This window comes from Chrysochloris asiatica, unplaced genomic scaffold, assembly GCF_000296735.1.
Source record: "Chrysochloris asiatica unplaced genomic scaffold, ChrAsi1.0 scaffold00150, whole genome shotgun sequence".
Lineage (NCBI taxonomy): Eukaryota > Metazoa > Chordata > Mammalia > Afrosoricida > Chrysochloridae > Chrysochloris > Chrysochloris asiatica.
This window is the reverse complement of record NW_006408668.1, coordinates 7704761-7720047: the sequence shown is the minus strand read 5'-3', so window position 1 is coordinate 7720047 and position 15287 is coordinate 7704761. Positions and strand designations below refer to the sequence as shown.

The 15287-nt window shown below is 37.1% G+C and overlaps 1 protein-coding gene and 1 pseudogene across 1 annotated transcript in view; both read right to left on the bottom strand.

Moving 5' to 3' along the window:
- MGAT4A (mannosyl (alpha-1,3-)-glycoprotein beta-1,4-N-acetylglucosaminyltransferase, isozyme A) overlaps positions 1-15287 on the bottom strand; it is a 125920-nt gene that overhangs the window by 75193 nt on the left and 35440 nt on the right. Inside the window, 2 exon segments of the mRNA XM_006870752.1 lie at positions 4105-4245; positions 6697-6882. Of these exon segments, the coding sequence (XP_006870814.1) occupies positions 4105-4245; positions 6697-6882 (327 nt within the window).
- Positions 9094-9523, bottom strand: LOC102839135 (annotated as a pseudogene).

Here is a 15287-nt window from a genome sequence, read left to right as displayed (position 1 = left end):
CCATTATTGTAAAAACTTAAGAAAAGATTTCCATACTAAAAGAAAAATTCCTTGATGGTTACCAGGGGTGGTCAGGAGGGGACAGTAAGGCACTGGTTAGGGAACAGACACAACAACCAGGTGCTGGAGAGAGCAATATACTTGGAAGGGGAGGGTAATTTATAAGAAGGGGGAGAGGATGGAAGAATAAGGAAGATAGGGGAACACTTAGGGAGGTTTGCAAGGGCTAAATGGGACAGAGGTGAATAGTGATGTATACCCAACCTTGGAACAACAGGGCTCTGTGATACAGCGATCAAAACATAGTCTGAATGAGTGAAAAAAGGGAAATAATGTTAAGGGGCTTGACTATCTTGTGGATATTGGTTTCCATTGCCCACTATTGTAAAATAGACATTTAAGTGGGATAGAAAGGAATACTGGGAAATATGATTACAGAAAACTTGTAAGCTTATCTTCAGACTATATAACAGATTAGAATACCTAAAAGGGGTATTAGAATTTTCCCAGCGAAATACGCTTCTTGTTAAGCCTTTGCAGAATATGGGGGTTTACATGGAACTCTGAGCCCCATCCAGACTCTAAAGGTGAGAAATTCTCATGTGAAAGGGCATGCAGATCAACCCAGTGCATCTAGGCAGCTAGTGGAACAGAAGATACTTCTTGAAAGAAAGATCATCAGGGGGGAAAAAAAAAACCACAACAAAAATCAAGGCATACTGTTTGGCTATTACAAGCACAAGCAAGCTGTTTGCTTGAGAACCATCAAGGCAAGAAAAGTCAGCCCATCAGGATAAACCCCCTTCCAAGACTGAAAGTCAAAGGGAACACACATGCAGGCTTGCAAGCTCACTGGTGATTGCCTTGGTCTACTTGTGAGTGGAAGTGGAGGAAATGCAGTAATGAAGACATGAGCCAAGTTCACCCATGTTCCATAGACTCCCATCAACCTTGAGATGAGAGAGAGAAGAGGAAGGGCTGGTTGGTCCAAAATTTGGGAAGGCCTGAGCCCACAGACACTGACCTAGACCCTGGGAGCTAGAGCTGAGAGTGAAGCAGCTAGCTGATCTGCACTGGGGGCAGGCACGCAAGAAGGCCCAAACTTGCAGATACGTACACACTTGACCTAGCTTGGATGGCTTGCTGATCAGAACTTGACTAGAAGAAAATAAGTAAGTTTGATACAGGAAGCAAATTCATCAAATTGCTACAACTTGCTTATGGATGTAGTTGCTCAAAGTTTCAACTGAGAGGGAAGGAGTCTTCTTCACATCAATACATATCATTGATAGGGGTGGCCAACTTAAACACTGGCTACCTGTAAGGAGGAAGCTGAAGGCATGAAGTGGCTGGCTTACATGTTTTTAAGAGTGTACTTAGCAAACCGACCTTGTGGTCTAGTCCGTTATCCCACTGTGCAATATTATTATTTAAAATAAACAATTCTGTGCAGAAAAAAAAAAAAAGAGTGGACTTAGTACTTAGTTTCAGAGTAAGGGGTGGGTAGGACAGAATTCTCACTGAATAGTTTTCCTTTTTTCTAGATGTGTCTGGTTAAAAAAGGATGGGGATAGGATTCTTTTGATTTAATAGTGATTAATTGTTATCATGACTAATTGCGATTATCACAATGGTAAAAGTAGAAGATGTGCAACAAAAAGGCGGCAGTAGTTAATCTTTCATTCCAGGAACAGCAAACGGGAAGAGCATGAACGGGATACTAAAGAAGCAGAAACACCAGAGATGGAGGCAGAGGTGATGGCATGGAGAGAAAGAGCAGCTGCTGACTCTAGACCCATGGAAAGAGAGGGATTGAGTGCTGGTGGATGGGAGACTGGCTTTCATAATGTGTCCTTTGGTGGTTTAAATAAATATATATTTTCTGTGTGTTTTGTGTACACAAGGGAAAAAAAAGAGGGAATAGAGGCAAATACTGTTAACCGATGGTACATGGAGGAGGATGGTAGCCATTGCAATAAAACAAAACACGATTGTTTGAGTGCAAAACTCATGTTCTGCTCTGTAAACTATCACTCAGTTCATAATAAAACTTAAAAAAAAAAAGTGATCTATACATGTTCTCCATGTAGGCAAGATGTTATTCTCAGTGTTAGGGCTATAACAATAGAGCACAACACAGTCCTGGCCTTCGTGAAGCTAACATTGTAGAAGGTGGGAGAAGATAAATAATATCTTAAAGGATGATATGTATCATTTGGTAATGTGAGAAATGTTGATAGGAAGAGGGCGAGCAGAATCTCTCTTAAGCAGTAGGTCACAGAAGGCCTCTGGGACATCAACTGAGCTGATAACTAATGATCAGAAAGAGCTGAGAAGAACATTCCAGGAAGGGGAAACATCAAAGCCTTGAGAAAGAATAATCCTGATAGACTTAAGAAATAGCCTAAAATGACAATGTGTCTAAAGCAGAATGAGCCCAAATTCAGATAATTAGTCACGGGTCAGGTCATGTACAAGCTTTATTTTTTATTCTAAGAGCAAGAGAAAGCCATTCTGTGTATATAATCATGGGCATAACATCTGACATGTAATTTGAAAACATGACCAGTTTGTAGGAATAGACAACAAAACTATGAGTCAAAGCCATTCAGGGAAATCAGCTAGAAAGTTACTGCGGTAATTAAAAGGGAAGACAGTGAGTTGAATTGGAGTTTGAAGAGATAAAGGTGCAATTTGGGCTGTGTTCTGGAAATTCTCATCCATAGGGCTTAAAGACTGGCAAAGATAAGGACTGTGAAGGAATCAAGTATCAGAAGTGAACAAGATATTTTTAATTACGAACATAGGTATTTGATGGGAGGGAGCCTAAAAATCAACAGTTTTGTTTTAACCACACGAATTTGAGATGCTAGATATAGGATGAGTTGCCCTGAAAGCAAACATCATATACTTAAACCTACTTCAGAATTTAAATTTAAAATATTAAGTATTTAGAATATAAATGATAAGTGTGTGATGCAGTGAATTACTTAGTATGACCCTTCTAGCTAGCCATAGTCTTTGGAACTCCCACCAAATGACCATGAAGACTGGGCATATTTCCTCTTTTTCTGATGGGTCTGGGTAAAAGAAGGTGGTGGATGATGCTGACAGGATTATATAATTCAGTTCTGAGTGATTTTTTAACAGGATTAATTGTGATTGTAAAAACTTGGAGCTCTAAGGGGGAGATTGGTCGATTATGTCATCCTGTTGGGTTTTAAGTGAGCCATCATCTCACTACTATCAAGAAAGAAGAGCCAGGCATAACCCACATTCACATTTCAAAGAAAAATATGCATAGAAAAACAACAACGACAACAAACTAGAAAATGGCTGTGGTGGTTATGTGCCGTGGAGTCAATTCTGACTCATAGCGACCCTGTATAGGGTTTCCGAGGCTGTAAATCTTTACGGGAGCAGAAAGCCTCATCTTTCTCCTGCAGAACAGCTGGTAGTTTCGAACTGCTGACCTTGTGGTTCACAGCCCGATTCATAACCACTACGCTACCAGAGTCCAGCACTATGCCCTCCCATATATGTTGCTGCTGTTAGATCCTGTTGAGTTGGTTTCATCTCATAGCAAGTCTATACACACCAGAACAAACATTTGTTACCTTTGAGGCTACTGTGACTGCCACTGTGTCAATCCATCCATTTGGGAGGTCATTCTCTCTTCACTTACCTTCCACTTTACCAAGCATTATGTCCTTATCTAGGGACTAGTTCCTCCTGACAACATGCCCAATGTATACAAAGTCTAAGAGACAAAGTCATCATCCTTGCTTCTCAGGAACATTCTAGTTGTACTTCTACCAAAATAGATTTGGTTGTTCTTCTGGCAGTTCATGGTACTTTCAATATTCTTCATCAACACCATAATTCAAATGCATCAATTCTTCTATGGCGTTCCTTATTCACTATAGAATTTTCATATGCACAGGAAATTATTGAAAATACCATGGGGTTTGGGTCAGGTGCACCTCAGTCCTCAAACGGACATCTTTGCTCAACACTTTATAGAGGTCTTGTGCAGCAGAGTTGCCTAATGCAATTAAGATCATCAGTACAACCATATACAAGGAAAAAAAGTCATCATCTTACCTCCTGTTCTTCCATTGCCAATCTGCACAGCAGGTTGGAGGCTTCCTTCATTTTGCAATAAGTGAGGCAAATGATAATAAATACTTGGCACTTGAAGAGATTTTTTGCTTGTTAACTCCTTTAACAGCTTTAGGGTATTGTCTGAAAAAACAAAGCGTAATTAATCCGTAGGAACACCTGTCTTATAGAAGTGACCAATTTTACAACATGTATCTGCAAAATTGATATGAATTACAACTAAAGAATTTTCTTTCCTAATTTCATACTTTGGTGATCACTTAAAATAAAAAGGCTGCTGCTGCAATGAGGGTATTATGGAGTCATGGTGAAGCCAAGGTCAACCAGAGTACTGTGAGAAGGGGGAATGTAAGTCACTCACTTTACAATGTGTCAGAACTCAAGTTCAATGAGGAAACTCTAAACACGCGTCCATTAGTGAAAATGTAGAAACGCACACACTGACCATCAAGAACTTCCATTTTCTTTATGCTATTTGTAGTTGTGTTCCATGGAGTCAGTTCTGACTCATAGCAACCCTGTACAGGGTTTCCAAGGATGCAAATCTTTACGGGAGCAGAAAGCCTCATCTTTCTCCCACAGAACAGCTGGTAGTTTTGAACTGTCGACCTTGAGGTTAGCAGCTAATTACATTCTGCTAAAATTCCACATGGAAGATATATATACACAATTTGAGAATGTTTGACATAGATTGTAACTTTCCAGTACTTTTTCAGTTTTCATTAGACGAACCAGTGAAACATTTAATATAATGCACAATAAAAACTCAGTAATATAATATTGTTTCAATTCCCATTAAATTACAACATTCAATATTTTAAATAAAGGAAGTTGGCAATTAGGGCTGAGAGTCTAATGACTTCATGCAAAAATACTATGAAAAGTCCATTAAAAAATAAGGGCAAGAACCAGAAATTCACAAAGAAATGTAGATGTCCATAATAAATAAAATTAAAGTTTAACCTCATTAGTAAAGAAACAATTACAAAGGACAAAGTTATCAATTTCTACTTACCAAATTAACAGATTAAACAGTAAAATTAAGCCACAGTGATAATGTCATAAATGTTTCAACTATTCAGAACAGCATAAAAATTAAAAAAAAAAAAACTATTGTACTGTATGTTCCAGCCACTGTGCTGTGTGTTTAGAATCAGCAGTTTTCAAAACATAGATCCTGTTTCTAGGAAAGTCACAATCTAAGGCAAAACATTTCAGAACTACCAGAAATGTGGTCAGATTTATATACAAAGATGTTCATGACAGAGTTATAAACTTGGGGTAGTTAGGCGGGGGAAGAACAAAAGAAGGGAACAAACAAACAATACCCAACTGCCTAATTGCAAAAAAGCCCCATAAAACATTATGATATGTGATGAGCTGGCATATTATTTAAAATGCTGTTTTTAAATTTTTAATATATAATATTAAATATTAAATACTCAGAATAATATCAAGAGGAAAACTCAGGCATAGCCCACATTTGCATTTCAAAGAAAAATATGCATTTAAAAACCCCAAAAAACTAGAAGGTAACAAAAAAATGTTAACAGATCTCTTGGAAACAGGCTTATGGGTGATTGATTTTCCTATCTGGGTCATTTCTTAATTTTAAAAGCTAGCATAACTTCATTCAAATTTTATAATCAGCAGGGGAAGCAATAAACATGAAACTTGAAAAATAAGGTAAGGCAGTAGACCTTAAGAGTTTTTTACTACTAGTAAAAAAACTATTTAAAATAGGTGAGATTAAATGAAACAGTAAATTATTCTTGGAAAATTATGCAAAAGTTGAGGCCACTGATTATATGAGAGAGCTTCCAAAAGTTGGTGGAAATTTTTCATTATCTGTTCATTCCCTTCATATACATGTATTGATTTAACAGTCTGAGTTAAGAACAGTATAGAAACAAAGGGCAGATGATTGAAATTCATTCAATTTACTCTCATCAGAAGCTCTCAGAAAAGAAATAGGTCAGACTATCCCCAAAGTATCCCATTATAAAAACTATGTATCCTGTTCATTGTAAATTGCATTTAATAGCTCTAATTGTTTCTAATAGTCAGAAGAGTCTCCAAAATCCACCTGAAGTCTACATTGTTGTTGTTGTTAAGTGCCATCGAGTCAGTTCCGACCCATAGCGACCCTCTAGAGGGTTTCCAAGGAGCGACTGGTGAGCTTGAACCACCAACCTTGTAGTTCAAACCAACTGTGCAGTCTAGTGTATTAACCCACAGCGCCACACCATGACGACTCCATAGAAGTCACAAAATCAGTATGTACAAACACATTTTTAATCTTACTTTTGTTGTTTTCAAAAGATGCAGGTTTTTCACTATTGTCAATGAAATTTGTACAACTGTAATTTAGCCTAATAGTACTCTCAAAATCAAACACGGCAACTAATTCAAATTGTTTAATAATTTAGCATAATAGTAAGTTTTGTGGCGATTTTTCTCTCCAAGTGTGAGATTCACCAAAAATGGTAACAAATGCTGGCTGATAAACTATTCTACATAACTTTCAAATATAATATTTCACAAACTTCTTTGAGAATATATTTCTTATAACACGCAAAATAACATTTTAATCTGAAAATTTACTCATTGCATACTTACTTCCATTTGTTTCTGCCCCCACACGCTTGAATTGCTGTACAATGGTATTTAATTCAGAAGAACGCTGTGAGATTCTATGTTCAGCTATTTGAAGTCGTTCTTTCAAAGCAAGAAATTCTCGTTGATAAGCAATCAGTTTTTCTAGAACCAAAAAAAGAGAAATTCTTAGTGTATTCCTTTTCTGGAAAACAAAGTAAAACACAAAACCAAAATTAACAATTTAAAACAGAACTGTAATAAGAGATTATAAACTTTAATCAGTCACATTTTTAGAAGAAAGTATTTTCATTCATTGAGACAATCGAAAACTAAAAAAGAAAATAAAATAACATGTTAGACAACAAAAACAATCACCAACTTAGTGTTGTTAATATTTGGAAAAATGTAAACACTCTCTACTTAGCATTTCAGAAATTTAAATTTGGGGAGAAAGAGAAATTTTTAGAATTAACTCAACAAGCAAAATATTAACTTAATTTCTCCAAAAGATCTAAGCAACCCATTGACTCAGGTAGTACTGAAATGAAATGGATGCAACACTATTTGCATCAACCAGATAAAGAAATGAGGCAGAAATTAACTATAGTATGTATGAGGGATATTCAAAAAGTTCCTGGTAAATTGGAATTAAAGTAAAAAATTGAAATATAAACTTCATTTCTCAACAGAAGCTCCATTTAGGTCAAGATATTTTTGTAAGCAATGATACCAACCATTTTGCCCATCCCTAAAGAGCTGAGGCTCCTAGGAATTTTTTTTTTTTTAACCACGGCAATGCAGTCTTTTTTTATATTAACTGAAGAAAAATGGGTGCCCTTTAAAGATTTTCTAAGATTAAGAAATAAAAAGAAGTCAGAGGAGCCGAATCAGGCTCAGGACTATAAAGTGGACGCTAATGAGTTCCAGTTGAAACTCTCATGTAGCGCCCATTTGATGAGAGGATTAAGCAGAAACATTTCTTCGGGGCACTGTCCCCCATAAACATTTTGTAAAGCATCAATGATTTCATATTCTTCCACCTGAGCTTCACCATAAATTTGATGTCTGTTCTTGCTTCAATTTTTGCAGAACTCATATTGCTCTGGTAGGGGCTCTTTTCAAATTGGTATTTTATACTTCTTAGTGCCTCAAATTAGATCCTGTTCAGACAGGTCAGAACAAGTTTGTATGACTTTTATTTTGGTGTTAAAAAAAAAAAAAATGTCCAGGAACTTTTTGAAGACCCCTTGTATAGACATAAGTGATGTTTTTTTTAGCATAATGATAAATGCTCATGGGCTAACTGTGTCCTCTGTTCTGCCTATTCTACTAAAATTTCCCTTTGCCAGACTTTGGCCAAATCTCTGATCCCTAAAATCTCAATCAGTTACATAGAAAATGTCCCTAACTAATTTGAGAGAATCACAGGTCATGAAAACCTGGTCTTAGAAACACGTATTTTGATGAAGCTACATTTAATGGTTGGCAAAAAGGGCACTAAGTCAGGCTATTCGGGCAAACTGCACATTGAGAAAAGAACCAAAAACACAAAATTAAACAATGTTATCTAAAAGCTGGAATCCTGGTGCGTCTCTGTAGGATAAGCACTGGAGTGCTAACTGCAAGGTTGGCCGTTCAAACCCACAGTTGCTCCTCAGAAAACCTATACAGAGTCGCTGTGAGTTGGAACCAACTCAATGGCACTTAACAACATTTAAAAGCTTGTGAAGAAGAAAAACCACACAACTCTCTTAATCAGCAGTACAAGTGGTTATGAACCATTTCTGCACAATCTCATAAGTTAATAGAAACTAGAGCAACGGTTTTCAACTTCTATTATCAAGTTACATAAACTGCTATTTTGTTATCTAAGCTAACTCACAGAGATGCTGTACGAGTATGGGTTTCCAAGGAACAGCTTGTGGGTTTAGACCACTGATCTTGTAGTTAGCAGTCCACTGCTTATCCTGCAGTGCCACACCAGAACTCCAAACGAAATCTTAGCAAAGCTATTCTTTTTTTTTTTTTTTCTTCCTTGGGAAACTTTAACTCAAATTATTTTTGTTTTTAAAAAACATCATAACAAACACTGGAGAAGAAAGCACATACAGCTTCCACAGGAATAAGAACAAACTAAACAGGTTTGATGGTTGCCTCAAGTGATACTCCCTAAAAGAAAAACAACATGGAATATTTATCCTTTCTTCTTTTGAGGCAGGGTATGAACTACACAATTCATAAATAATATTTTCTTACTTTATAAGGAGGAAGAACTGAGATCTTGATTCTGAGGCATATTACATACAAAATACAAAATCTACCATTTTGGCCAAGATGAGGGAGAAAAAAAATCATTCTTCAACATTTCAATTCTCATGCAATTAAGTCCAAAGGCCTGTTGAATCCACCTTTTCGATTTGTGTAGCGCCTGTACTTCCTCTTCTGAGACACATTTACAGCATCACCATTTACAGAGCCATCCACCTTCATCCCTTTTGTGGAGTCAAAGGAAGCAAACTCCATTAACTTCACCACTTCTATTTCTTCCACCATTTTGCCCTCTAAGCCCTCCTCAGTAATCTGACATTCTTTGCTCTTTGTTTCTTTCTTTTAGTAGAGAAGGGGAAGGGGAAGTAGATCTATGTTGTCTTGGTGATCTGGAGCATCTTCTGTGTGGTGACTGAGAGCTCCTCGTTCCATTTCTTTCCCGGGACTTAGACCTTTCTCGGTGTCTGCATTCTCTCTCTGGAGATGTGGACCTGGACTGCCTTCGCTCTCTCCGTGGCGAGCAGCTGTGACCCATTCAGAATCCTCCTTCTACTTACAGATGCAAAGCTATTCTTTAATTTAACATTCTGACCTCTGCTTTATTCAAGGATAGACTCAGTAAGGAACAACTTTATAAGAAATGAACCTTCATGTTTTGAAAAGCTGGTCTTAAGAACACTATCAGTTATACTGCTCCTTGTTCCTTATATAATGGCCTACTCAGTAGATGTCTCTTAAGAATTTTTTTTTTTTTAAATCAGGGGCAAAAAATTGTCTCTCATGCTTAACTGCCATGATTCTCTGCATTGAATAATGAGGGCCATGCAAGCCACTGCATTTTTCTTAATTTGATGGTTCCACGAAGATAAGAAGAAGAAAGAAGGTTATAATTAGGAAACAGCATACAGGGAGCTTCAGTTAGCAAAGTTCTAACCTGGGAAGTGATTTTAAAAAATGCATTACTATACATTTGCAGTTTAGGAACTATGCGGTATATGTAAAGTCACAATTTTCAAAGATTGCTTAAGAAGATATTATTCACGATTGCAACAAGAACTCTAATAAGCAATTATAAGAAGAAACATGCAAGATTTGTGTGAAGAAAACTGCAAGCCTTTTACAGAAGCACATAAAATAATAAATGTGTTTTATTCCTCTTATTCCTGAATGGGAACACTCAGTCTTATAAAAAGACGAAGTTTATCCTAAATAAATTCAATTCAATACACCTATCTCAACAGCAATGCATTTTAAATGGCATTTGATATATGACTCTAAATTTCACCTAGGAAAAATAATGTTTAAAAAAAAGGCCAAGAAAAATCTAGAAAACAATTCAGGAACAGTTGTTCAGTGAACAGAATACATTATGTGGCTAGAGAAATGAAAATCATTGGATAAGGGCAGATCAGTCAAAGCAGAAGGTTCCCAACAAACAGCATGAGGAAATTGTCCTTTGAGTTCTTCTCACTTTATGTGTGCAGTGGTAGAATAGTCCCCTTAACAGTTAAGCAGTGCCAGCATATTGACTTTTTTTTTTTCCCCACTCAGGCATATATAATAAATTACATCTCCAAAGGGCACATTCTGCAAGTCTGCTCCTGGCCACCAGTTCTTAGTCCTTCTCTTTTTAGTGATGAATCTAGAGTCCTCCATGCCCCCATCTCTACCTCCATCTCTGGTGCTGCTGCTTCTCTGGATAAGGTCCCACATTCTATTTGTGTGTTCCTCTCTTGATGGTCCTAGGGTCTTCTGTTTCTGGACTGTAAGATTAATCACTCCCCTTTTTTTTGTTACAAAATTTCTACCTTTACAATTGTGACAGTCGCAATTAGTCATGATAACAGTTATTCACTACTGAATCTTACGAATCTTATCCCCATCTCCTTAGCATATTGACTTTTAAACACCATTTGCCACTAAAAAGAACCAGAACTCTTTAGAGAGGAGTTTCCATGACTCTAGTACATGGGCCTGAAACTTTAAATGAATCTGGAAGTCTTGTGTCAGAATATGAATATGCTCAAAAAATTATGGGATATATCAAATGGGCATAGGGGACTAATTCTGAGAGACTTCCACTGGCCAAATCTAGGGCCTTTTAAGAACTGAAACAAATAACATTAAAAATAGATTATCATCTATGGAATAATATAAGAATCCATAAATCCACATCAATAATAAATAAAAACAAAGAGATGAGGGAAATGTCTTTCTAACAGTAGACCAACTAATAAGTGAGGAACGAGGAAAGTTGAAAAGAAAAAAAAAAAAATAATTGTTTTTCAACCATCATTGTAATAACCGATTCAAGCAAAGCACAAAACATGGACATAACAAGTGGCTGGAGAAGTTTGATAAGGGCTGGATTTACAACCTGTTATGTGTCCTGGCATCCTGGTGTGGTGCTGTAAGATAATCACTAGACTACAAGGTAGGTTTGAACCGCAAGGTCAGCAATTCAAATTCCCCAGCTGATCCCTGGAAATCCTATACAGGGTCACTATGTGTTGGAATCAACTCAACCGCACTTAACAACAACATCATGAATGCTCATGTGGCACTAGAATAAGCAGACCACAAGTTAGGTTTGAACCATAAGGTCGGCAGTTCAAACCCATCAGGCACTCCTTGGAAACGCAATACAAGGTTGCTGAGTCAGAATTGACTCAATGGCATTTAACAACTTAACAACAATGGTATCTCTGCATGTATGAAAATGATTTTACATTACAGAAACCGAGGAGATAATTCTCTTACTCAAGTGATCAAAGCTCACACCTGCCATCATGGGAGAGACAGTGTGTGTCTCCTGATGTGATGCACGGAGGATGCCTCATTTATGTGATATCCTGCCAAAAAGGTATAATCTGAGTCCACTCTCAAGGAGACATCAGATACACACACACTAAGGGACAATATAAAAAACAAATACCTTGTACTTTAAAAAAATTAAAAAGCAGGGTCAAAGACAAAGGTCAAGAAACTCTCCCACATGAAGAGACTGAAAAGACATGACATTTAAATGCAAAGTACAGTGCTGGACTAGATTTTGAACCAGAAAAATTAAATGCTGGCAAGTATTTCTGGAACACTTAAATTGTGCTCATTAGGAGCCTATACATAGACCAAGAAGCAATAACTCAAACAGAGCAAGGGGACACTTAATGATGTAAAATTAGGAAAGGTATGTGCCAGGGTTGTATTCTTTTATCATATTGATTCAGTCTGTATGCTGAGCAAAGAATCCAAAAAGCTAGATAATATGAAGCAAAAACATGACAACATGGATAGAAGACTCACTCATTAACCTGCAATATGCAGATGATATAACCTTGCTTGCTGAAAAGGAAGAGGACTTAAAATAATTACTGATGTAGATAAAAGACCACAGCCTTCAGTATGGGTTGCACCTCAGTGTAAAGAAAACAAAAATCCTCACTGTTGGACCAATCAACAACATTGTCAATGGAGAAAAGGTTGAAGTTGTCACAGACTGCAATTTGCTCAGATCAACCATCAACACTCATATAAGTAGTAGTCAAGAAATCAAACGGCATAACTTCATTCGGCAAATCTGCTGCACAAGACCTCTTTAAAGTGTTGAAGAGCAAAGATGTCAGTTTGAGGACTAAGGTGCACCTAACCCAAGTCATGGTATTTTCAATAACCTCATAGGCATGTGAAAGTTGGACAGTGAATAAGGAAGACTGTAGAATTGGTGCATTTAAGTTATGGTGTTAGAGGAAAATATTAAAAGTTCCATGGACCACCAAAAGAACAAACAAACCTGTGCTGGAAGAAGTACAGCCAGAATGTTTCTTAGAAACCAAGATAGTGAGGCTTTATCTCTCATACTCACATTATCAGGCAAAGGATATCAAAAAAGTAATTGCGACAGCTTCAATATTTTCTCCATTTATCATGATGTTGCCTATTCGTCCAGTTGTGAGGATTTCTGCTTTCTTTATAGTAAGATGGCACGTATAGGTTAGTCTTTTTGCATTTCTTGCAGGGCCAAGAGGAATATAAGGATCTGAGAGTTATGTTCTTGGTATTTTTTGAAATCACCCTAGCAGAAGCCAGTTCCACCAAGTAGGGAGAATAGCCAGTTAGTTCTACTGGAGATATTCTCCACATCTAACTCCAAAACATTCCCCCTACTTTGAAGTGAAATGGTCAGGCTTTTGAAATTTTACAAAGTTAGACTAGAAAAGATTCCTTGGTTTCACGGGGCATTCTATGAACTGGCCTAATAATGTGTTAGTTCTTCTGTTCTACCTCTTCTTAGTTTACTGCATTGTGCCTGGGGTCCTAAAAACTTTCAAGTCTTGAACTGAACACACACCTCTGGATCAACTTTCAGAAAAACAAAAGACAGGCTTAAAGGTGAACAACAGCACAGGGGAGATATGCACTCCTTAGACTAATCAATCAATCTTACAGGACCAAAAAGTGTCAACCAAATATAAAGCTCAGAGGTCAGGAAGGAACAGGAAAGAAGGGCAGATGAAGACAAGGAACACAAAAGTGGAAAGAGTTAGGTTACATTATGGGGATGCAGCCAATGGTACAAAATAAAAAGTGTATAAGTTGTTGAATGGAAAACCACATTTGCTCTGTAAGCTTTCACCCAAACCACAATAAAAATGTTAAAAAAAACAAGCAAACAAAAAAACTTGCAAGGGACTGATCAAGTCATAACAATTGGCTTCTATTTGCTAAGAGTAACAAAAGAAGTAGGATAATCGGGAAGAGGAGGACAATATGGAATGTGTTTTCAAGCTGAAAGAACTCAAGAAAAACTCAAGCCTCAATATATTGAATATATGAGCAAAATATTGAGCCATGCAGAAAGCATCAAAAGAAGATGGAAGTAATACCTAGTCCTTGTACTAAAAAGAAATGGTTGATGTTCAACCATTTCAAGAGGTAGCATATGATCAAGAATTGATGGTACTGAAGGAAGAGGTCCAAGCTGCTCTGAAGGCATTGGTAAAAAACAGGGCTCCAGGAAATGACAGAATACAAATTACTGTCTTTCACAAACTGATGAAGTTCTGGAGGCGCTTACTCATCTATGCGAAGAAATTTGGAAGGCAGCTACCTGGCCAACTGAATTGGAAGAGATTCATGTTTGTGCCCATTCAAGAGAGGTGATGAAATAGGCTGTGGAAATCATTGAACAGTTATCATTAATTATCACATGCAAGAAAAATTTTGCTGAAGATAACTCAGAAATGGTCCCAACAGTACATCAACAGGAAACTACCAGAAGCTCAAGCTGGATTCAGAAGAGAAAATGGGACTAGGGATATCATTGCTGACGTCAAAAGGATCTTGGCTGAAAGCAGAAAATACCAGAAAGATGTTTACTTGTGCTTTACTGATCAAGCAAAGGCTTTCAACTTTGTGGAATACGACTATAGATAACATTGTGAAGAATGGGTCTTCCAGAATACTTAGTTGTACTCATGAGGAACCTGTACGTAGACCAAGAGGCAGTCATGGTAACAGAACAAGAGGACACTAAATGGTTTTAAAGACTTACTGATCAAAGACTACAGCCTTCAGTATGGGTTGCAACTCAGTGTAAAGAAAACAAAAATCTTCACAACTGGACCAATAAATAACATCATGATAAATGGAGAAAAAAATAGAAGTTGCCAAAGACTTCATTTTGCTTGGATCTATAATCAACATTCATGGAAACAGCAATCAATAAATCACATGACACATTGAATAAGGTAAATCTACTGCAAAAGACCTCTTTTTAAAGTGTTAAAGAGCAAAAACATCAGTTGAAAACTAAGATGTGCCTGACCCAAGCCATATGTATTTTTTTTTAGTCACCTCATATGCATGTGAAAATTGAAAATGGAAAATAGAGAAGACCATAGAAAAATAGATGCATTTGAATCATGGTGTTGGAGAAGAATATTCAAAGTACCACGATCTGCCAGAAAAAAAAAAAAAAATCTGCCTTGGAAAAATTGTAGTCAGGATGCTCCTTGCAAGGATGGTGAGATAGTTTGTCTCTCATACTCTGGACATGTTATCAGGAGGGACCAGTCCCTGGAGAAGGATACCATGCATGGCAAAATGGCAGGACAGTGAAAAAGAAGACTCCTAATAGACATGGAGTGACACACTAACAACTTCAACAATGGGCTCAAACATAATAATGAGCATGGCTCAAGACTGTGGTTCTAATTCATAGTGACCCTGTAGTGCATAGAGTCACTGTGAGTTAGAACCAATTCGACAGCATCTAACAACAAGAATGGAAAGCATAGATA